The following is a 22251-nucleotide window of genomic DNA, read 5'->3' on the forward strand; positions in this document are numbered from 1 at the left end:
CACCTCCTGTAGACTTTGGGATTATGGTGTAGAGGATAATATTTTTAAATGCTTTTAAGAGATATGGGAATGAGCTGCTCATAGCAGTGTCCCTCAGCTCTGTTTAGAGAGCTGATGAAACTGCAATTAACTATTCCTTGTGAATATTAAAAGCTGTCTGAAGCTAGGGAGCTCACCTGGTACCCTGAGATGTTCACAGTGAAGAAATGTCCCTTTACTGCTGCTGGAACTACTCAAAATTGTCTATTACACTGCTTGAGACTGGGAGCTGTTGGTGAAACCCTCATTAAATTGGTACATGGCTTGTTATTGTGGCGATAAATCTGCTTCCTATAGAAACTAGTTGCTTGTGACTGGTGGAGCTGTAGAAAAAGTCTGTTTTGATAAGTGCTCACTGGGTACAGCGTTGTTCCTGTGCACTATGAAATGTTTTAGCAGCACCAGCTCTTCTGCCAGGAGCTGCAAAGGGGATGTCACTGTGTTTTATGAGAGCAAAAACAACCATGGAAAGGTAAAAATGGAATTTTTCAAGTCTCTGTTATATCTGAGATGCCAAAGGCAGTTCTTAGGTGGAATTTCAAGCAGACCCTCTGCCAGGATGCAGCTTTGGGACTGTGCCACTCACCCACAGTGAGTGAGGGCCAGAGCTTCAGGGAGCCCATTAACCCCACAGCAGCATTCCCTCTGGGGCTTCACCTGTGCATTAAACAGGCTGAAACACACGTGTTATTAATGCTGACAAGTAGGTTGTGCCATTGCATTTTAAATCTTGGAGTCAAATTCTGTCTGTGTTTCAAGCAGAGCAGAGTGTTTCTGACTGATTGAGTTGTGGCACGAGGCACTGGCACTTAATTGCTACTTTCTAATTGCTCGGGTCCTGTGATGAATTCCAGATGAATTCCAGCTCCTGAGGAACACTGTGGGACCTGCACAGATCAGGGCCAACTTGCTCTGATCTGGTTGAACAGGTTCATAACGATTTGCTACCTGGGATTAAACAAAATGGGTACTTAGTGAAATGCGATTCCCTTTCTTTGTCACAGATAACTTTAATCGGTGTTTTGGGAGCACCAGGGGAATGTGTAATTGTGCTCAGCTCTACAACTGTGGGCACCAAGGTCCCAGACCTCTGAAGGTTCCTGCTGGCTGCAGCAATGACATGGCTGAGTTCACTCTGCCACATTCCCTGTCAGTCAGTCTGAGTCCTGCTCTGTGTTAGAGACAGAAACAGAGGGAGGAAGAATTTGTCAAGATAAACATGCAAACCATGGGGGAATAAACTGGTTTTAACTATATAAACTTCATTAAACTCTCTAGGCTTTAAAGCTTCCCATGCAGTGGCACTTCTTTTATTCCAGTTCAGCATCTTCCACCTCTTGTTCACCTCTGTAAGAGGCAGGAATTGCAGAAGGCTCCCACTTACCTCTTCTACATTGCTACATCTATTCACATCTTTTTATCGTGCCTTTGTTATTTACCTTCCTTTTCGATGTAAATCCCATTATTTTTTATTGTGCTTCAGCTGATCTCTCTCTGAACCTTTCCTGAACACACACTAATTCTGCAATATATCTTGTCTCCACACAATAATCACACAGTAGCAGCCCTCAGAAGCAAAGTGAGCATGAATCTCTCTTTCCCCTTTATGGATTACAAATGCAATTTTTGTTTAGCACCTTACTTGTGAAATACCTTTTTTTTTTTCTATTTTAAAGCAGCCATTGATCTCACAAGGATATCAGCTTTATTTTTATGCAGCTTATTCAGACCTGCATCATCTTCCCTAAGATCTATTTTCTCTAATGGAAATCTGGGAAGGAAATGTGCATTGCATTAGTCTGAGTAACTTCTGTCTATGAGAATGCTTTTCTCTTAATAATGCAAATAACTGTAATTATGGAAGCAAATTAATTGACTGGGCAGTCAAAGTACTTAAATTTCCTGGTGTGTTTTGATTTGCATTCATGTTCCCTGCTATTTTTACTCCCAGCTGAACTCATTTAGAGATGCTTCTGTCTGCTTATTAATTGTAACTCAAAATTGACTCTGCTTGTGGCTTGTTATATTTTAATGCCTCCATGAAACAGAAGAAGATTTCTGCTTTTAGAATACTGCTAGTTAGACAAGGCATTAGCCCCACGTTGGAAAAGAGGGCTCTTGGATGCATGGATACACTGTGGGAGCAAAATTTGGCTGTTACAGGAGCTCAGTAAAAGGGGCCTGAAAGTGTTACAGGACAAACTTCTCAAGAAAATGGGCTGACCTCATCCTCCAGGCTCTGCTCCCGCCTGTCACACTTGCCTGTGCACATGATTACTTGTCAGTCTGCCTTATGCAGGCAAATGCTGCCACCAAGGACAAACCAGGAGTTCCCTTTGCAGTTTGTTCTTGTGTTGCCTCAGGTTTTAAAGCCTGAGCTGGACCAGTGATAATAAAATAATTTAAAAACCACCAACAACAAAGTAATTCTGGTAATTGAAAACTTGCAGATCAAAGAGATAGTTGTTAGAGACTTGGAATTTAGCAGGAAATGCAAAAGAAAAGTTCTGAAATTTCCTCAACCTTATGGGCACCTGTCTGGACACTCATCTCTCTGCTGGGGCACCAGTAGGGTTATTCTGCTGGTCTGTGCTCTAATTGCTGATCTAACTACCTGTTCACCTGAGAGAGCACTAAGGCTGCTCTGGAGAAGGAGGCACGAGGTTCTCTGTCCTTCCCTTGAGCACCTCCTTGTGAGCCCACTCAGTGGGGGAGAAAGAACCCCATTCTCCACAGTAACCACACACTGTGATAATCATGAACTGAAATAAGTCCTAAAGGACTGAGAAGAAATAGAACCATTCTGTAACCTGCTTCTCACCTTTACTTTTTTACTTAATAAAAGCCAGACACAGAAAGAAGATTCTGTCCTTGAGCAATGCAGATATTTCCCTCAGTCCTTCTGCACAAAAGGCTTCAGGCAATTTTGCTGCTGAGAAACCTGACAATTTCATTTCACAGCTCCTGAGTCTGAATCGTAGCTGAAAATTGAGGTAAGAGGTGCTGTCCCTCCCTCCCTCCCAGTCTGCCTGCCCGGGGTCTGTTGTGTCCCTGCAGGCTCTGCTCTTACCCAACACCAGAGGCTGTTCTGCTGCTCAACGGCCCTTCCGAGCACCTTGCAGCTCTCTAACTGCACAAGTTGCTACATCAGTTGCAAAACCCGGTCTGTAGCCTCAGCCCTGCGTGTATGAGTGTTTTCCAGGCAAAGCTGTAGCGCAGCATTCCTCTTGCTCAAACCCAGACCTAGCGGTTCTCCCTCTGACTTCATCCCATCACACAGGGGGGTCCTGAGGGGTCCAAGCCGAGACCCAGATGGCATCTTGTGAGATAACAGATCCTGAGGAAAAACATTTGTATTTCACATGGTTTTTGATCATGCAGGAACTCAACTAGCAGGCTTTAATTTTTTTTTTTTTTTAAAGGCTTAACATTAGAATTATTTTCCCTGCTTAGATAAATGGTTTTGGCAGGTTGAACAGAGCTGCACAGCCCAGAGGCCACTTGTCACCCAGATAAAAGGTGACAGTGCTGAAGGTGAGAGGGCTGTGAGGGTTTTCCTTTTGCCAGAGAAGTGGGGGAGATGTGTGGGGTTCATTGTGCCTCTGCCTCCCCCACTGGCCCTCCCCAGATGCAACACACCTGGGCAGGGAGAAGAGCTTTGTCTCCCGAGGTCACTGTCACACGGCTGGCTCTGCTATCACACAGCTCTCCCCTGTGCTCTGTGGTTTTACAGGCTCGTCAAGGGAGCTCTGGTGCCCTCCCTGAGCTGTGTTTTGCAGACTGGGGATCATTTAATCTGTGCCTGCATTTTGTGATCACCACGATGTGACTGCAGCCTTGCTTCTCACAGCACTTCAGGCACCTGTGTTCTCTTTAACATCAAACTTCACCCTTGTGTGCTTCATCCTTGTATTTTTGAAAGCCCAGTGGCACATCTCAACAAAGGTCAGGGAATGAATTTACTCCTTTCTTCAGCAGATACAAAAAACCCAAAGCATTTCATGTTCAGAGTCCAATAAAATAATGATATTGAAGGATATTTCTTTCAGTAGGCTCCTGCATCTTGCCTGCCTTTAGAAAATTCAATAAACCTCTGTGCTTTTTCTGCTCATTCTTATGATGTATCAGAATTCAAACAGCTTGTGAATCCTTCCAAAGCCCAGGAAATTTCTAAAACATAGTGAGAAAATCACAGGGAATGTAATTAGGTATAGATCATTTGGACAGCCATTGTGCCTACCCAAGAGTTTATGCATTTTTTGATTGAATTAGGAGGAAGTATATATGTCCACAATAAAGAGCCTGACAGAAGGAGTCATTTCTGACTTCAGTGCAACCATTTTTGCATACTGTCCAACAGGTAAAGTAGTCCCTGTAGCTGTTCTGCTCCAGAGGAATAAAACACAGCTGTGAAAACCAAAAATATAGAGCCAATTAATGCTTACTGTGAGGACAAGGGTGGAGAGTTAAAATACCATTCTCATTGGGAAGTGTGGACTTCTCTTAAATGCTAAGGTAACAGTGAAGCTGCCATGTTAGAAGTCACTTAATTGAGGTAGAATTCAGTAGAGACAAATCTTCCCATTAAAAAGGAGGAGGTGCTAAGGGCATCTGTGCAATGCTGGAGGCTGATTTAGAGAGAACAAATGTAGCTGTAGAAAGCATTTATAGACTACAGCTCTAGCTCTGAGCACCTAGGTGGCCACTTAACCTACCTGTCTGCCCATCTGCCAGTCCTCTTGTCACCCTTTTTTGGGTGGCACTCACTGTCTCTCTCCTCAGGCAGTGTCACTGTGGGGTGAGACACTGAACTAACTGGAGGAAATTATGGGGTGAAGGACAAAATCAATAGGAAGCCAAGCCTCATTTTTTGGGGAAACTTGCTCACGTAGCAATTGGGCTTTGCTGCTGCTCTCTGTGTCTTGAACAGGAACAGGAAAGATCTGTTCATTTTGCCTCTCAGAGGATTAAGGATGGAACTTTTATAGGTATTTCTTTTATAAAGAAGTTCTGTAGATGTGGGTCATACATCTCAGCTTGCAGGTGACCAGTGAGTTTTTAAATTCACTTAATACCTTTGAAGGTTTCATTCCTTCCATAAGATTTGGCTGAAATTGGACAGTAAATTTTGTGGGGCAGGAGGAAGGAGGACTGAGAGTGACTGTGTGCTGTCATAAGTTGTCTCTCCCTTAAGAAATCAGAAAGGTTGCAGACATGCTTTTTGCCACACTGGTTATTTTATGGATATTTTACAAGCTCATTTATGAACCTCGCCTCAAGCCTTGGTGCTGAGCTCTCACTGCTGCTCATGACAGATGTGTTTTCTAGAGGAGAGTGGGAAGGAGGAGACATGGAGGGAAAGGCAAGCTCCTTTCGTGAGCAGAATTGAGATACTGCCAGAGCATTTGTGTAAATTGCGATTTTCTTGCAAAAATTCTTCTTTTGTAGCAAGTTAATTACTTATTGATTTTAGTGTTGATGGAGAGAGGGCCTAATGAATGGTCTTTTACCAGCACTTCCTTCAGTCCTAATTGGGATTCTCCAGCAGAATCTCAATGAACTGCAGGGTACCCAGCCACAGTGGTTGGCCCTGAACAATAAAACCCTGTCATATCCACATTAACCACATCAACATTGCATCTCCCCAGGACTCCTGAGGGGGCAACAGCAGGACTGTTACGATTGCACACATCAGCCCAGCCAGTGCCTCCTTCCAAGAATCTCAAATGACCTTGATCTCTGCCTATTGAGCAAAAACCAGCAAGACACAGGTACCAGAGCAAACAATTCCCAAGAAGGTAGACTTTATAGATTTGGTGAGGATGGTGAGGCCCTGGCACAGGGTGCCCGGAGAAGCTGAGGTTGCCCCATCCCTGGAAATGTTCAAGGCCAGGCTGGACAGAGCTGGGAGCAACCTGGGATAGTGGAAGGAGTCCTTGCCCATGGCAGGTGTGAAATGAGAGTATAACCAACCCAAAACCATTTTATGATTCTATGACTAAAAGCTTGCAAGTGGAAATGGAAGATGCAGTGGATGAAGAAAGAACAAACTTCAGGAGCAGGCAGCGCAGGTGTAGAGTTGTGAATGAGAGAAGAAATCCAGATTAAGGGAACAGTGGAAAGCAAATTGTGTGAATTGTAGATGAGGAGAGAAATATGAAGGTGAAAAAACAGGGTAGAATAATGGAAAAGCAGAGGGTGATGTGCCAGGTATGGATGTGGGGAAGTGGCTGAGGGAGAGGGCTGAGAACCAGGAGAAGGAGAAAAGTGCAGTCAGCCCCAGCCTCGGGGTTCTGCAATGTAGAACCAGGAGCTAGAACAGCTCTGGGGTTTCTGGAGGGAAGAGAGTGGGAGAGGGGCTCTGTGGGGGTGCTGTGGTGGTGCTTGGTGGGTCTCTCGTGGCTCAGGAATGCTTGTAGAGGAGCACAGTGGGAAGCACACTCCAATGGGCAGTGGAGGCAGGCGGGGGAGCTGAACTTGTTTCTCTGCATGAGCTTCTTTTCTGATGTACTGTGTGACTCTGGGTATTGCCCTTCTCAGCGTCTTTCTCAGCCTTAAAATGCGTTAAATTTCACAAACCTGCCCTTGAAAAGATATTTGAGATCAAATGGTGGCATTTGCTGTGGGGGGCCCTGTCTCTCACAGAGAGGTGACCGAGTTTGTAGCCTGCATCACCGCGGGCTCTGAGGCTGTGTCAGGACACCGAGCTCTGCTCTACGGCCCATTGAATGTAATTTTAAAAAAAAAGAAAAAAAAATAGAGAGACAGGCAGGGTGAAGATTTTAAAACACTGATTGTTCTGCCCCAGGGATCGTTCCTTTTGTCAGTGAATCTGGCAAGAAATGAAATAAAAATAGTCAAGTTCTCTGACAGACAATACATGAGATATAATAGGCCTCTGCTACCATCAGCCAAGGTTATTTCTAGATAACAAGCACAGAAAACAGATACCCTTTTACTTTTGTTGTGTGCAAAGGCAGAAGAGATCTCCCTGCTATGCAGTTTCCCCTTTATATTCACAAAAGCATGGCAATGAGGACTAGTTATTGCTAATAATGCAATCATAAAGCTGCATCAGATTTCTTCAGCACATGATGAACTTGACAAGCCTGCAGAAAGAAGCAGAATCCTAAAAAGGAATGTCTTATAACATCTGGCCTGATCCCAGAGTACTTTTGGGGGGACATCACAGAATTTCAGCTGGCCTAATGTCAGATCAGAAATGTCTTCTGCTGCAGCAGAGAGGCACTGAGGGTCTGAGGCACACGGCAGCCAAGAAATGAACACCTTGAGGGCACAGCTGATCGAGGTTTTCAGAGAGCACATGGAGATGTGTCACAGCCTGATGGAGATGGAAAACACCAACAGTGAGCTGCATGTGGACACCTGCAGGCAGCTCCCAACAACTGCTGAGTGAGAACCTCCTTAGCTTCCAACATCATGTATACTTGGACCTCCAAACTCACCAGGAGGAGCTACAGTTCCATAAGGCAGCCAGCACATAGAGCATCGAGTTTAGGCTCAAGGCTAAAGTATAAATGGGAGATGTCTCATCTCTTCTGGTCCAAATTCTGAACTTGTGTTTTGAGGGAAAAACTTGAGTGAAGCACAGACTGGACTGGTTCTTCCCTGGTCCAGTCACTTGCTGCTTTGTGAAGTGTTTCCATTTGGATGCAGAGTCTCTAGGCATGATTCCATGCCAGGAAAAGCAGCAGCATCCTTTTCTTCTGGATAAACTTATAAGTAGGTGTCAGTTCCCTATCACCCATGTAATGCCTCTGTAAATTTTATAGAATGATATAAGGGTTTGGGTTGGAAGGGACCTTAAAGATCATCTCATTCCAATACCCCTACCATGGGCAGAGACATCTTCCACTGGACCAGGTTGCTCTGAGCCCCATCCAGCCTGGCCTTGAACACTTCCAGGGATGGGACATCCACAGGTTCTCTGAGCAACCCTCACCAGTACCTCACCACCATCCCAGTAAGGAATTTCTTCCTAACATCTAATCTAATCCTGCCTCTGTCAGTTCCCCCTTGTCCTGCCACTATATGCCCTTGTAAAAAATTTCTTTCCATCTTTCTTGTAGACTCCCTTTGGGTACTGGAAGTTCAGGATTTTGGTCATTTATGGTTAAAAAAATCTTGAGGATATCAAAGATATTCACCAAGTACCTGTGAATAGGCAGTAATTTGTGTTGGGGTGTTTCTTCCATGGAAAGATCACAAAGGGAGGAAGGTAATTGTGTTCTTTTGCGTGGTTTGTGCAGCTCCAGAGCACCCTGGACTAATTAATTCTGCTGTTGTCATGGAAGAAGAGGCTGGACAGACACAATGAAGGGCTATGCATCACTAGAGCTATGTCACTGTGTCCCAGAAGTTCCTTTCTTCTTCTTTTTTTTTTTTTTTTTTTTTCTGGCAGCTGGAAACCAGAGAAGGCTGAGGGGGCATGCAGGGATGATATGCCATCAAAGGAGGAGAAGGGGGGAAACACTGAGGAGGAAGACAGGGATGTCATGGATTTACAGTGAGAGAAGAGATCAACATGCTGCTGGCAGAACAGCACAGGATGGGGGCCCTGAGCATGAGGAGGGCAAGGTGCCCTCAGGGCTGCCAGTCTGGCAGCCTGGTGGGTGCTTGAGAGCAGGATGCAGCAGCACAGCTCAGAGGTTCATGTGATTCCTGTCCCAGAGACACCGGCGAGGCTACACTGCCTGCACCTCTCTGAGCTGGAGAGGGGGTGCTGAGCTGCTGCTGCTGCTGCACTCAGTGATGTCCAGCATGCCCAGGGTAAGGCAGAACAGCCTCTTGTGCTGGAGAATCCACCCTGTCCCATGCTGTGGTGTCATGGCCATGGAATCACACACACCCAAAGCCTGGCTGGGTCCTGGTGCCAGTCAGGAGCTGCACAGGGATTTTGTTTTATGAACATGTTGTCTCTGGAGTTCCACTCAAAAGAAAGGTGACTCAAAGGTAAGATGGCCAAACACACAATGCCCCAAGTGACTGCTGAAGGAGACTCTCTTAGCCAGAGGCCTCTGCTTGCTCAGGGGACTGTTGTTCTGAGGTCTTTAGATCTTTTCCACCAGCAATGAAAGATGCTGCTGACTGCTTTGTCTTAGGAAAACCTGTGTGTTTTGAGACAGTAAGGGCTGCTAGGAAATTGCCAGTCTTCAGCAGGGAGTCCAAGCAGCAACATCTCCTGTTTATTATGATTGTCTAGATTGTCCTTTTTTTCCAGGACACAGAGTCAAGTTTCACCTTGAGTTACCCTTAGTGCTAGTTACATGAGAAATTAAACTGCTCTGGGTGACCCTCTACAGGAGGGGAGCAAATAGCAGGTGGCTGGAACTCTGTAAAAGCACATGAGTTATCAAGAGTGTCTTTGTAACACTGACTGAGAGCCTGGGCTAGAGAAGGGGCTTTACAGTGAGAAAAATCTGCTGAGGATCTCATTCTTCCCTCTTCCTGCAGCCCCACAAAAGCCCTTCTCTGGATGTCAGTCAGCATCTGGATCCTAATAAAGATGAGATCAGAAAGGGTGTGCCTGGGAACATGAATGATATTCCCTGGAGGGTGAAATTTGACATTCCCTCCATCACCCTTGTGTCAGACAAGTACTCTAAGTCTTCTTATTATTAGACTTATTGTCTAGGGCATGGGGACCTGGCACCTCCCAGGTAAGTCCACAAAGCTGGGAGACACCAAACTGCAAGGACCTCTAGAAACTGAAATACCTTAAAAAATTTCCTGGTATATAGCTCTTTCAAATCAGCTCTGGTTTAACAGGAGCCTTCTCTGTAGAGAGGGCTATGGGGAATGTTTTAATTTGCTTCTGTTGCCAAGCTTTAAAACCAAATAAAGTAGCCAAGATAGTGAGGATGAGGGGACAAAAATGAATTTGGAGTATTCCTTGCTGTGTTCTTTATCACCATGTTTACCAGCTTTCTTGCTTTCCCCACAGCTTGACAGCTCTCAGCTAGACATGTTCCATCTCTGCCTGTCGATAAGGGGTCTGTGCTTTCATCTGTTAACCTCTTGGCATAGTCTGTTCACAGTGGCAGTTACAGATCATCTAAAATGACATTCTGTAGGAAGTGTGGTCTCTGGATACCCATCTCAAACCAACTTTCTCTGGTTTGCCAGAAAGCTCAGTTCAGCAGGTCAGTACAGCAGGAACTGAATTCAAGGCACATTTGTTGTGGAAAGCATCCTGCTCTTGTGATGGTGGAACATGCAGGGCAGCTAAACCTAGTGTATGTGAGGTTTTCCATGGGAAAAAGCCTCTTGTAGACTTCGCTATTTTCTACTGAGTCCAGAGACTTTGGAGGAAATTGCCAAAGAACCAAAGAAACAAACTTTCACAGGGTGGGAACACAAATTTATTATCTTAGTGGGTTTTTTCTAAAAGGGATGAGCTGAGCAGAAGGCATAGATCCAGGGTAGCAGGTGGTTTTTAAACAGAGTAAGAGAAATATAGTACAAACTGCATGAGGAAATAAGTTAAATATCTTTATCCTTCTATAACACCCCTGACCTCCTAAAGAGCAAGCTGAGCTGGTCAGGTGGGAAGGGCAGGGAACTTTTTTGGTGCAATGTGGACAACAGTCAGAGGTCAGAGACAACACCAGGGGTTTAACTCATCTTGATATTTTTCAGATCTTGAAAGATAAGCCCTGGACTCCCTCAAGCCCCAGTACAGACAAAGTCTGTGAGAGCCACCTGTGCCAAGCCAGCCTCTTCCATCCATCCAAAGCTGCAAGCAGCAGATCCATTGCCACAAAGGTCTGGGCTCTTGTCAGCAATCATTCAGGTAGGGGTCAAAGAGATTTCTCCGCGCCTGACATCACATCTGACAGATGGGGACATCCTGCATCAGCTCTGCTGGAGAAGATGGATTGTCATGTGAGAAATAAGTCAGGATAAATGCTAATGATCAGAACTATCAGTCAGACAATAATATTTTTACATGGTCTAAGTAGCTTTTGATGGGTAAGAAAGCATATGTTTTGCAGACAACTGCCTCAGCTATGCCTCTGTAACCTATGGGGAAGCATTAATGTTCAGCTGGGTTCATGTGCAGCACGCTGTTGATCTCAGTTTAGCCTTTGTTTCATGTCCAAGCTAAGCCTCAGCAAGGACACCAGTGATAGGCTGCACTGACCATCTGCCAGCTTCAGTTGTTTTGCTTTGTGCAGGCACACAATACCAGGAGGAGTTATGGGGAACCGGACACCCCAATCCTATTGAAACATTGCCAGAATCCTTCACAGCTCTGGCAAGGGGAGTTTGCTGATTCTCATAAGTTTTTCTTAGGTTTTTTTTTTTTTTTTTACTAAAAAATGGTTAACTTTTGATTTACAATTCTCTAATTTATTTTGGCTAGTTATTAGCAACTCCTACATTGCAAAATACTTTGAAACTGTGCTCTGTTTCCACTTTTTATAACAAAGCTCTCCCTGCTTCCAACGGAGGGGACTCCACTCAAGGTACTGCCAAAAGGCAACGCTCCTGCAAGCACCACCCAGCACAGCAATGCTGATCACATCAAAGGACAGGATCTACAGAAACATGTGAGTGCATGAAATATCAGATTGGCTGGCACAGGAGGAACTCTTCAGCACTTGCTCTGGTGCAGTCTGAACTAAAAGAGCTGTAAATGCAACACAAATGGTCCAGTTGTGAAAGCAGTCACATGGGTAGAGGTTTTATAGCCAAGTTTTAAGCCTTTTTTCTTTGCAACAGATGACATGGGCAATGTTCCAGGAGGAGTTACACTCCATCTCCCTTTAGCCAAAAATAACCTCTTAGGAAGAGAAAATAACATTTTCAGAGGTGTTCATAACCCCAGTTATGAACATATGTGAAGCACAGAATTTTATCTGAGTTAGCCACATGCCAACATACTGCTTCCACTGAAGGTGTCACCTTGGGATCTTCCTGAGGCAGCGTTGTGCAGATCCTTGGCTTTTGCCAAACTCATCCCTCACAGCCTGTAGCAATCTGTCTCTTCCCCATTTTGACTGGCAAAGAGACTCAAATCAAGGTGTGAGAAATTTGGCTGAGTTCCTCCTCTTCCCTCTCTTGCAGGGCCTGCAGATGGTGCCAGCAGTCGGCAAAAGCCACAGGCAGTCAGTCGCCTGTCTGGGGAGCCAGTCCAGGACTGAACAGAAATCACCTGTAAACAGGACTCTCTTTGGCCCCAAAGGATTGCAATGTCAAGATTGCTGGAAGTTGAAGAAACAGATTCAGAAGTGTGCCTTAAAATGTATTTAAGATTCTGTGTCATGCTGCTGAAGAGCAGAGGGAAGGTGAGCAAGGAGAGGAAGCTTATACACCATAGATTTCCTGTTCTATATCTATATATCCATATCCCTACTTCAAGTCTTTGCTCTGTCCTGCCTGCTCTAGCTGTTAGCTTCAGTCTCAAACAAGTAGGGTGTTAACAGAGTCTGAGAGAAAAGGAAAACCTCATTTTCCCAGCAGTGTCTGTCTCCCAGAAGATGTCAGCGTGGAGCCCAAGCCACATTCTTTTCCCAGGGCAAAAGTGTGGATGCTACCCATGCATCCAAAAGGCTCCCTGACTATTAAAACCAAATGTAAATGCCTGAGAAATAGTTTCCCTGTTCCTTCCCTGTGTGTTGCTGTGAAGCTGGGAGGTGTACTGCACGTCTGGAATGCAGTTTGGGTGAGCAGATGTTTGGCTGTGAGAGCAGCCAGGGATTGCTCTAAGCTCTCTTCTATCTACAGAGCATTTCAGATCTGACTGCAGACAGGGAGGCAGCAGTGGTGATAGGTGAAGACCCTGATAAGAATGACTGGAGGTAAACTGTGGGAGTGTGTTTTTCTTTTGGAACAAACATCTTCAGCTGACAGCCTTTTCCATTAAGGGGCTTTAAAAATATGCTGCAAATAAAATTCTGATAACTGCCTCAAGCAGAAGTGGCTTCCCTCCTCTAAGGTGACAGTCTCAGGTAGGTTTGGGCATTTTTTTCAAATGGACGAAGAATCTATTTTACAGCTGCGGCACTTGCAAAGGATTCTCCTGTGTGCTGTTTCTCACTGGGTGACATGGTACACACTCCTATTTCTCTATGCCTCTTGCTTTGCTGTCAGGAAGATGAGGGATAATTCACTCCAGGGATGAGGAAGCTTAACTACTTGTCTCTATAAATGCCTTAAGTCCCTGAAATGGGGATGCAATCAATGCAAGGGTGTGAGCAGGTGTAGCAAGCAGCCAATTTTCCTTGTGAAACAGAAAGCAACGGGAAAAACTGTGACAGGGAAGTGGAAGGTCAGGAACACTTGTCTCCAGAGCTGACTCTTCGAGATAAACAAAGAAATAAAGATAAAAATAAAGATAAAATAAGCACAGAGTGTGTGTAAGACAAACCTGTGCCAGCAAGTCCTGAGCCAGGATTGATTTACAAGACTTCACGTGACCTGCAAACAGTGAGGGACCAAAAATGAGGGAAAATGAAGCTTTTCAAGCATATACATCTCTGCTAAATACCTTTGAGCTGAATCACCATAAAAAAGTTGCGGTGTTTGGTGCCATTTCAAGTGAGCTGAATTGAGCCGAGTGCCTCAGTCTGAGGCTGCATCTCTGAAGGGAAAGTTTGATAGGAAGAAGGAAAAGAACTTGGTAATTTTCCATGACTGTTGTGAAGAGTACAGAGCCACGTGATGTGCAAACTTCCCTGTTTGTAAAATCGACGTTTAAAGTCTGTTAATTTATGCAAAATCTGGGGCTCGAAATATTGGAGGTGGGATCTGTAAATTATCACTTGTATGTTTGATTATTGCTGGATGTGAGGCTGCAGCCTGTGTCTTGTGCGAAGTGGAACTTTTCAGTGCTGGGCTAGTGGTTTTTTTATTTGATTCTTACCAATCACAAACAACTAGAGAAGCAAAAGGAGCTTAAACTGCGCTGGGATTTTTCAGCAGCATTTTTTAGCCTTTCTGTGTTTAGTTATATCGCTGGCTGGGGGCTATGTACAAATCACAAACGAGATGGGACTACTGTGGAATATGTCTCGAGCTGTTTACTTTTTAGCATTAGTTTTATTACATGGTTATGACAATGGGAAGATGCTAGCAGTTTACATCTCAGGCAGCAGACCAAGAACTTAATGTTACAACTTACTTTAAAAGCTTTTTGACCAATCACACAAAGCAAAAGCATATTGTTAGTAGTTCTATCTAATCACTATGAATACACGTACCTTTGGTTAAAACAATGCTTGCTTATTTTGAATACAATACTTGCTTGTAAACCTTAAGATACAATGTACAGAGCTCTATTATTAAGCTTAGAACTTCTTAATATCTCACCAGATATACTTTTCTGCAACTTAGGGAGTTATTCTACCTAAGCGTTAATACACAGACTATTGTTCTTTGTCTTTTCTTTCTACTTCTTGTATAATTTTTCTGCTGACAAATCTTATAGCTACTGTTTAGCTCTAATCACCATCTTGCTGTCTCTGAGGCTCGTCTATCGTAACTTGCCCAAAACCTTCTGATTTTAAGGAATCCCACAAGTTATTTTGATTTTGCTCCTTATCATGACTGCTGGCCACCCAAGCTTCAGTGACATTAAACACCCACACAGCGTTACGGTGTGGTAACCTGTGATTTATTTAAAAGCGGGTTTTACGTTAAATTTTTACAAAATCACAGAATTTTCAGCGTTGGGAGGGATCTCTGAAGATCACCTAGTCGAACTCCCTGCCGTGGAGGAGTCACCTAAAGCGGGTGTGGGATATCTCCAGAGAGGGAGATCCGCACCCTCTCTGCCCCCTATTCCAGTGCTCTGCCCTGCTGCATGGCAAGCAGCTGTTCGGCACGCTGAGGTGGATGTTGTGTTTTACTTACGGCGGTTTCCCCTCACGCTGGCAGGGTGTGAGTACCCCTCACCGCCGCCGCCCCTCAGCGCTCCCTCAGGCGAGGGCGGCGCGCGGCCGGGGCCGCCCCTGGCGGGCGGAGCGGCGCCTGCGCGGCCCCGCGGGGACCCCCGCGCGCGGCGTCTCGCGAGAGGCGGCGCCGGGAGCGCGGCGGGAGGAGGAGGAGGAGGAGGAGGAGGAGGAAGGAGAAGGGGAGGAAGGCGAAGGCTGCGCTGCCCGGGCGGGAGGTGAGCGCGGCTCCGCGCAGGGCTCGGGGGTTGTCCGGGCGGGGCTCGCTGAGGTGGTGCCGCCCCGGGGTCGGACCAGCTCCCGGTTATCAGCGCGGCGTGCCCCCCGCCTGTTCCTCCGCTCTCTCCGGTGCCAGGTAGGGCTCGGCTCCGGCGGGACGGGGGGCTCTGCGGGCAGCTCCCCTCCTCGCACCTTCCCGGCTGGATGCTTCCCAGAATACGGGAGGGTTTAGCCTGGGTTAAAGGAGGACCGGGGGCAGCACATCGCTCTCTACGGCCACCTGGAAGGAGGCTGTGGACAGGTGGATGTCGGTCTTTTCTCCCAAGTAGCAAAAGATAGAAGAAGAGGAAACAGCCTCAAGCGGGACGAGGTGGTGGTGTGACCGTCCCTGGAGGTAGATGTGGATGTGTCACTTGGGCTCACGGTTTGACAGCGTTAGGTTATGATGGTGGAACTCCATCCTGGAGGTCTTTTCCAACCTTAGCGATTCAGTGACTCCCTCCAGCGCCGGTGCTGGGCCTGAGGCTGGTGCAGCCCTGCCGGGTGCTCCGCAGCCCTGCCGGGCTTGGCAGCGCCCGGGGGAAGAGCGGAGCGATGCCGGGATGATGCAGCCGCCGCCCGCGGCACCGCCCGGCTGCCAGCGCCGCTCCGCGGGGATCCGGCCCGAACGCTCCTCTTCCAGCCCGAACTCCACGTGCAAAACTTCACCGCAGAGCCCAGCCTGAAAACTGCCGGAACCGGGTGTTTCTACAGCCAGCACGGCTGTCAGGGCTGACACACAGCAAATGTCTCCGGTGCTGCTGGCCCAGGCTGCAGCACCGGGGCTGCGGAGGCGCTTCCTGCAATTGTGAAGCCAGGGATGGGGTCGTGTGCTGGAAGTTTGTGATAAAACTAATGGGTGAACAGTACGTCCTGCGTCTCGGGAGTTTCCTCCTGAAATTTAGGAAATTGTGACAACTTCCAAGTATCGTTATTACAAAAGAGGTGGCAAGTGCTGCCAAGCCTGTACAAACCAGGCTTTGTGGCAGCAGTGGCGGACAAGGTGCTGGCAAACTGTAGATTAGGATGTTCTTCTGCTGGTCTCTAACACATATGGTCTGTAACATATATGGGCTAAGTTCTGGTGCAACATGCAAAGCAGCTCAGTTTTTGCTTATGGTGTACATTTATACTAATGTAAGTATTGGTGTCATTTGATGGGTTAAAACTTCCTTGCTCTGCAAAGGGTGCAAGACTTTTGGGAGGCTGGGCAGAAAAAATGTGTTGAGTGATAGCCAAGTGCATGAAATTTGTTTATTGGTACAGTCTGTTTTCACTGGTGGGAGCTCGTTCTCCTGCACCTTTAGGAGATTAAATTAGGTTCCACTTTTCTAGAGGTTGCTGATTCCCTAAGCATAACTGATGTGTACCATGATATAGAAGTATAGAAGGCTGCATGGGTCCAGTGATCCCTGGTGAAATGCCCCGAGGAAAGTATCCATTTGAATTTGGTCGGGGTTTTGTGTTTTTAAAAGTTCTTACTCTACTTCTTTCTGTCTTCCTAAGCAGGCAAAATCCAAGTAAGCTACCTGAAAGCCTGTATCTTCTCATGTTAGATCAAATGGGCACTGGAGGAGTTGAGGTGGTGCCTAGTGCTGGGGAAACTCAAAGCAAGAAGAGAGGGGATCAGCACCCAAGCCTTTGGAGGGACATTTCTTTCAAAGCCTCTGCTCTTCATAGAGAGGGTTTATTGTCCCCTGTATCTGGCACATGCTTTCTGTAAGCTGCTTTATTTTCTGTGGGCCTTACTGCTCCTGTAAGTGAGCTGGACTTCCTTTTGCAGAGAGGGTGGAAGAGAATGTAGTTGTCATATAAAGCCAAGAGGAGAGGGATAAAGAGACACAAATTACTTCAGCTCTTATCTGTCCTGAGGATAAACAGTTACAATTGGGCTGTGAAGTTGAAATAAAGTTTCCAAACCCCCGAGGAGTTGCATGTGCAATAACTGTTGCAAGAAGAGTGTTGGGGACACATCCTTTCTGGTGTTAAATGAGTTTGAGAGGTGCTTGTTTGACACAGCAGGGGTTTTGACCTGTCATGGCACGAGTGACCTCAGACCAGGTCTTTCTCAGGCCTGGCATGGGGAGAAAAGTTCTTGGTTCACACCCGGGCCAGGTTCAGGTTGGAGATGGTCACAGGATGGCTGCCCAGGGGACTCTGTGGGATGATTATAGCACTTGGTCCATTTTCCAGTTTGCCAGCACCGTGTCACAGAGGCAGCTTTGTGTAGATCCTGGTGCACGTTCCTGTTGGCTGGTGACTTTGGGTTGAACTTGAATGTAAATTCTTGGCTCTTTCTGGAAGCTTTTCCTTTTGATTCTGGCAAGGGGAGGACAGAGGCACGTTCCCTCTAATGTGCACAGAGAGCTCTAATTTGTGCTTTCAGTCTGGCATCCTTTATGAAGCGCTCAGGAAGGGGATGGGTCATAATCATAGAGCAACTCTTGTTTTCTGCAGCATTTTCCTTCTGAGGGGGATTTAAGCTGTCTTACTGCTCTTTTCCAGGGTTCCTCTCTGGCACTGGTAGAGTTAATAGCAGTGGAGTCTTTCTGATTCTATGCTGCTCACTGCTGTGTGTGTCTTGGAAAAGCCAAACTCTCTGGCAGGCCTGCGTGCCGTGTCCTGGAAAGCAGGCTGGAGCCCTTGGGGTGCACTTGGTGAAGCTGCACTGTGGGGTGGCTTTGGTGAAGATCCCTCTTTCCATTTGCCCCAGGAATGTGAGTGCCACACGCAGTGTCCAGTTTGCCCCTGCGGCTGCTGCCAGGAGGGTGATCTGTCCACGCCTGGCTGGGACAGCATTGCAGGAATGCTGGGAGGCTGCAGTGCTGCCCGGGGCTCTGGGAGCTGCTGGGTATGGGGACAGCAGGAAAGGATGCTCCGTGCAGCTTTCCAGGCTTGCTGCATTCCAGCCAGCCCAGAGGTCTCAAGCAGAGCTGGAAGCGCAGCGTGCTGGGATTCTGTGCGCAGTGGGCACCCTATTCATCCAGAATAGGAAGCAGTCCCTGCCCTGAGCAGCTAAACAGGATCAAAAGCAAGAATAGACTTGGGCAAAACTCAAACCCAGGAGTGTGCCAAGCAGGAGGCTTGGCAGTGTCCCTCCATTATCTTCTGCTGCTGGACTCGGATGCTTGGTCTGAAGTGCTGACGCACATATGTAATTTGCCCCTTCTTTAGCTCTCTGCTGATCTCTCTGGGTGTTTTTTCTCAGATCTGCTCCATCCTCAATCTTGACTAGCTAAACAAGGAGAATTACTGCTGAGTAATACCTGCTTCTTGCTCTGCAGAGTGTAAAATGTTATGTCTGCAGTTCCTCCAGCTCCCCTTTGCAGGCAGAATAAGAGCCTGGCTTCAGGAGAGGGCACTTTTTGGTGCCTGTGTTAGGCTACAGCTTTGCTGAATTTCTGTCTGTCCCTACTTCCAAATAGTAAATAAATACACCAGGGTGGAGAAACCAAAAGCCTACAGATATGTGTTTTGTGTTTTGGGACAAGCTGACCTAATACTTTGACATGTGACTGTATCTGGTATTGTTCCTCTTTGTTACTAAATTCCTGTCTAATGTTTGAAACCTGGACTTTAGTCGTTAAAACCCATCACCCCTGAGACACAAGCACAACCATGCAGGGGACTTTTTCCTAAGTCATTCACTGCAAGGCTGCAGTGAACTTCAGAGGTACTGAGCACCTTTTCCCTGGGAATGACAGAGCTCAGCACTTCCGCATATCTGGACTCGAGTTCTTCTGCATCTCTGTGTAGGGTGGGGTTGATGCTGTTTAAGGGTGGTGTGAACTGGCTGGGGAGCAACCTCTGTGTTTTGGGAAGAAGAGACACCCAGCCTTCATTTTAACAAAACTTTTCAGGGCAGCTTGCCCTGAAGTGGCTTTGTTTTCAAAGCTGGTGTTTACAGCGTTTATTCTGAAGTCATTGGAAATATTTTGGATGTCTGTGGAAAGGACAGCTCTTGTTTTTTATCTGTAGGTGCTGCTCTGTGTTTATAATCAGAGCCTGGACTATGCTTGGAGGGGTGGAGAACACTGTAGCTCCTCAGTTTGCTGTTTTGTTCTTCCCTGGCTGTAGGCACTGGCTCTTTGCTGGCTCGGGGAGAGCTCAAGGCTGGTTTGCCAGCCTGCCTCTGCACGGAGCCTTGGACCAGAAAACATGCAGCAGGCTGGGGAGATGGGTGTTCCCTGAGGATCCTGTGGGAAGAAAGGGGCTGGGAGTCATGGAAAGCAGACAGCAGTGAAAAGATGGGGCTGGTTGAAGCAAAAAACTCAAACCTGCTGCACCCCTCAGAACAGATTATCTGAGCTGCTTCTTTAACAGTGATTTCTCACCTGTCTTTGGTGATCAAGGGTTGTTAGTGTTGAGTGTGATAGAAATATAAATTACATCAAAGCAGGAAAAGAGGTTTTGACTCAACAGTGTCTGGGCACAAACACGGATTTACCAGAGCATCCTTAATCTCCAAAATCATTCAGTTAAAGGTAATCTGTCCTTTAGATTTTTATTGATGCGTGGCTCTTATCAGGACTGTATCCCTTTGCGGGGTTAGAGAACAGTAGGAGAACTGTTTGTGTAATCTTTGTCCCTGGCAAAATGAAATAGCTACCAAGAGAGGTCATGGAAATAACATCTACAAGGTGCCTCCACACAGAGTAGATAAGATGGTGTCTTCAGGTCAGTGATGTTCTCTCAGCAGGGATTTGCTTTAGCTGCCGAGGCAGTGGCGCCTTCAGCCCTGTATTCATAACTCAAATAAGGAATTTGTTTGCAGCACAGAGCACCTTCATGCAGAGATGAGACCACAGTGTGATACCAAAAGCTGAAATCATGGATGGAGGCTTCCTACTTCTGTGTTAGATAGTGTAAAAATCAAGGAGGTCTGAAAGGTAATTTACTCTGCACACTTTCTGTCTATGGTTGCATATTTTAAAACTCTCAAACTTGCCTCTGTAAGCTCTAGGACTGAAATCATTATATTTTACTAAATTTTTAAAATTTAAACAGAACTTCTCTTGAAATAATTTGCTTCCAGAAACTTGATATTGATAAAAACCCATGACTGCTATGAAACTGATAGAATTGCAGCACATTATGTCTGCTTTTGGCCAGCCAGCTCTTTTCCACAGAGTCTCTATGGATAGCTCTGACTCTCACAGTTCTCCCCATGTGGAAGTGGGGATGGTCAGCCCCACGACAAGCTTTGACTGTGCCAGGTCATTCTCTCCAAACCAGAAGGATTTCTTAAGGATTAACTTTTTCTTTCCTCATACCTTTCCAGGCTCCTTCTCTGCAGCACCATGCTGGATCCCAAGCCTCACTCTGCAAGCCAGAGGTGAGTCCAGGTGAAAGCCAGCTACCACAGTAGTGTCAGGATGACCAAAGCACGGCTCCTCCGTCTGTCTGTGGTGCTGGTCTCCGTCTTCATGATCCTCCTGATTATTGTGTACTGGGACAACGTGGGGACGGCTCACTTCTACCTGCACACATCCTTCTCCAGACCCCGCTCCCCAGGAGCCATCACAGCAGGTGAGGACTGGGAAGCCTTGCCAGATGTAGATGAATTTTTGGCAAAGCTGCTGAGCTCGAGCCTGAAACAGAACACCTCTGTCCCCAGAAAGACAGAGCAGCTCCTCGTCCAGGGCTCCAACAAGCCTGTGGTGAGTAACTTGGAGGAGAACGTGCGGGGCTATGACTGGTCTACGCACAAGGACAGGAACAGCTTGGACCAAGAGAAGCTGCAGGTAGAAAGGCAGAGAACATTGCGAGAGTTTTGTGCCAATTCCAGCTTCACCTTCCCCACCAAGGAGCGCTCCTTCGATGACATTCCAAACTACGAGCTCAACCACCTGATCGTGGATGACCGCCACGGTGTCATCTACTGCTACGTGCCCAAGGTGGCCTGCACCAACTGGAAGCGTGTGATGATCGTGCTCAGTGAGAGCCTGCTGGACCAGGGGGTTCCCTACCGGAACCCTCTGGACATCCCCCGGGAACACGTCCACAACACCAGCACCCACCTGACCTTCAACAAATTCTGGCGCCGCTACGGGAAGTTCTCCCGGCACCTGATGAAGATCAAGCTGAAGAAATACACCAAGTTCCTCTTTGTACGAGACCCCTTTGTCCGCCTCATCTCCGCTTTTCGCAGCAAATTCGAGCTGGAGAACGAGGACTTCTACCGGCGTTTCGCCATCCCCATGCTAAAGCTCTACTCCAACCACACCAACCTTCCCACTTCTGTTAGCGAGGCCTTCGGGGCAGGCCTCAAAGTCTCCTTTTCTGACTTCATCCAGTACTTACTGGATCCCAGGACAGAGAAGATGGCCCCCTTCAATGAGCACTGGAGGCAGGTTTACCGTCTGTGCCACCCGTGCCAGATAGACTATGATTTCATCGGGAAGCTGGAGACGCTGGATGAGGATGCTGCTTATTTATTGCAGCTCCTCAAAGTGGACAGGCTGCTTCGCTTCCCACCCAGCTATCGGAACAGGACTGCCAGCAGCTGGGAAGATAACTGGTTTGCCAAAATCCCACTGGCTTGGAGGCAGCAGCTCTACAAGCTTTATGAAGCAGATTTTGTACTCTTTGGCTACCCCAAACCAGAAAACTTGCTTAAAGACTGAAAGTGATTGGGCACTGGGTGTGGGAGGGAACATCTGAAATACCAAAAATGTTTAAATCCTCCTCATTTTTGCTCTTAACTCCCTTCCCAATGCAAGTTGGTACAATGGAATATATTTTTTCTACTGCTTCCCCTTCCATTTTTACAATAATGCCAGAGTCCAGGGTATTACAGCCAGCTGTGCATATGCAAAAAATGCCATTTTTGGGGTTATAATTTGTTTTCTGTTTTTTAAAATGTCCCCATACTTTGCAATGGGTTGCTGCCCTCGGTCACTCTGCCAATCATGTCCTTCAGTAGCTTTTTATTAATACTTTTTAAAAATTAATATATTTAAGATATTTAAAACAAAGCGTGTGTCATGGCAAAGGAAGGGAAGGAATAAAAAAAGTCAAAGAAAACCCCAAGAAATTA

The 22251-nt window shown here is 46.7% G+C and overlaps 1 protein-coding gene and 1 long non-coding RNA gene across 6 annotated transcripts; one reads left to right on the forward strand and one right to left on the reverse strand.

Annotated features, from left to right (window-relative positions):
- Nucleotides 1-10398: 10398 nt before the first annotated feature.
- Nucleotides 10399-15067, reverse strand: LOC115497252 (uncharacterized). Of its 2 annotated transcripts, XR_003962821.4 has the most exons (3): nt 14917-15027; nt 13433-13482; nt 10399-10923 (listed from the first exon to the last, which is right to left on the reverse strand). It is a non-coding gene; the product is annotated as an uncharacterized lncRNA (long non-coding RNA). The 2 variants fall into 2 exon arrangements; XR_003962822.4 differs by lacking the exon at nt 13433-13482 and having other exon boundaries at nt 10399-10920; nt 14917-15067.
- CHST12 (carbohydrate sulfotransferase 12) lies at nt 12133-22251 on the forward strand. Of its 4 annotated transcripts, none has more exons than XM_072935595.1 (2): nt 12133-13013; nt 20494-22251. In XM_072935595.1, exon 2 carries the CDS (start codon nt 20588-20590, stop codon nt 21836-21838), a length of 1251 nt encoding a protein of 416 aa, XP_072791696.1. In that variant the 5' UTR covers nt 12133-13013; nt 20494-20587; the 3' UTR covers nt 21839-22251. The 4 variants fall into 4 exon arrangements, with proteins under 4 accessions (XP_072791696.1, XP_002195502.1, XP_030140585.1 ...); XM_002195466.7 differs by lacking the exon at nt 12133-13013 and adding an exon at nt 15039-15172; XM_030284725.4 differs by lacking the exon at nt 12133-13013 and adding an exon at nt 15158-15309.

Source organism: Taeniopygia guttata, chromosome 14, assembly GCF_048771995.1.
Source record: "Taeniopygia guttata chromosome 14, bTaeGut7.mat, whole genome shotgun sequence".
Taxonomy (NCBI): domain Eukaryota; kingdom Metazoa; phylum Chordata; class Aves; order Passeriformes; family Estrildidae; genus Taeniopygia; species Taeniopygia guttata.

Excerpts from the sequence above, each read along its gene's own strand:
- CHST12 (XM_072935595.1), top strand. The coding sequence starts at position 20,588 with ATGACCAAAGCACGGCTCCTCCGTCTGTCTGTGGTGCTGGTCTCCGTC.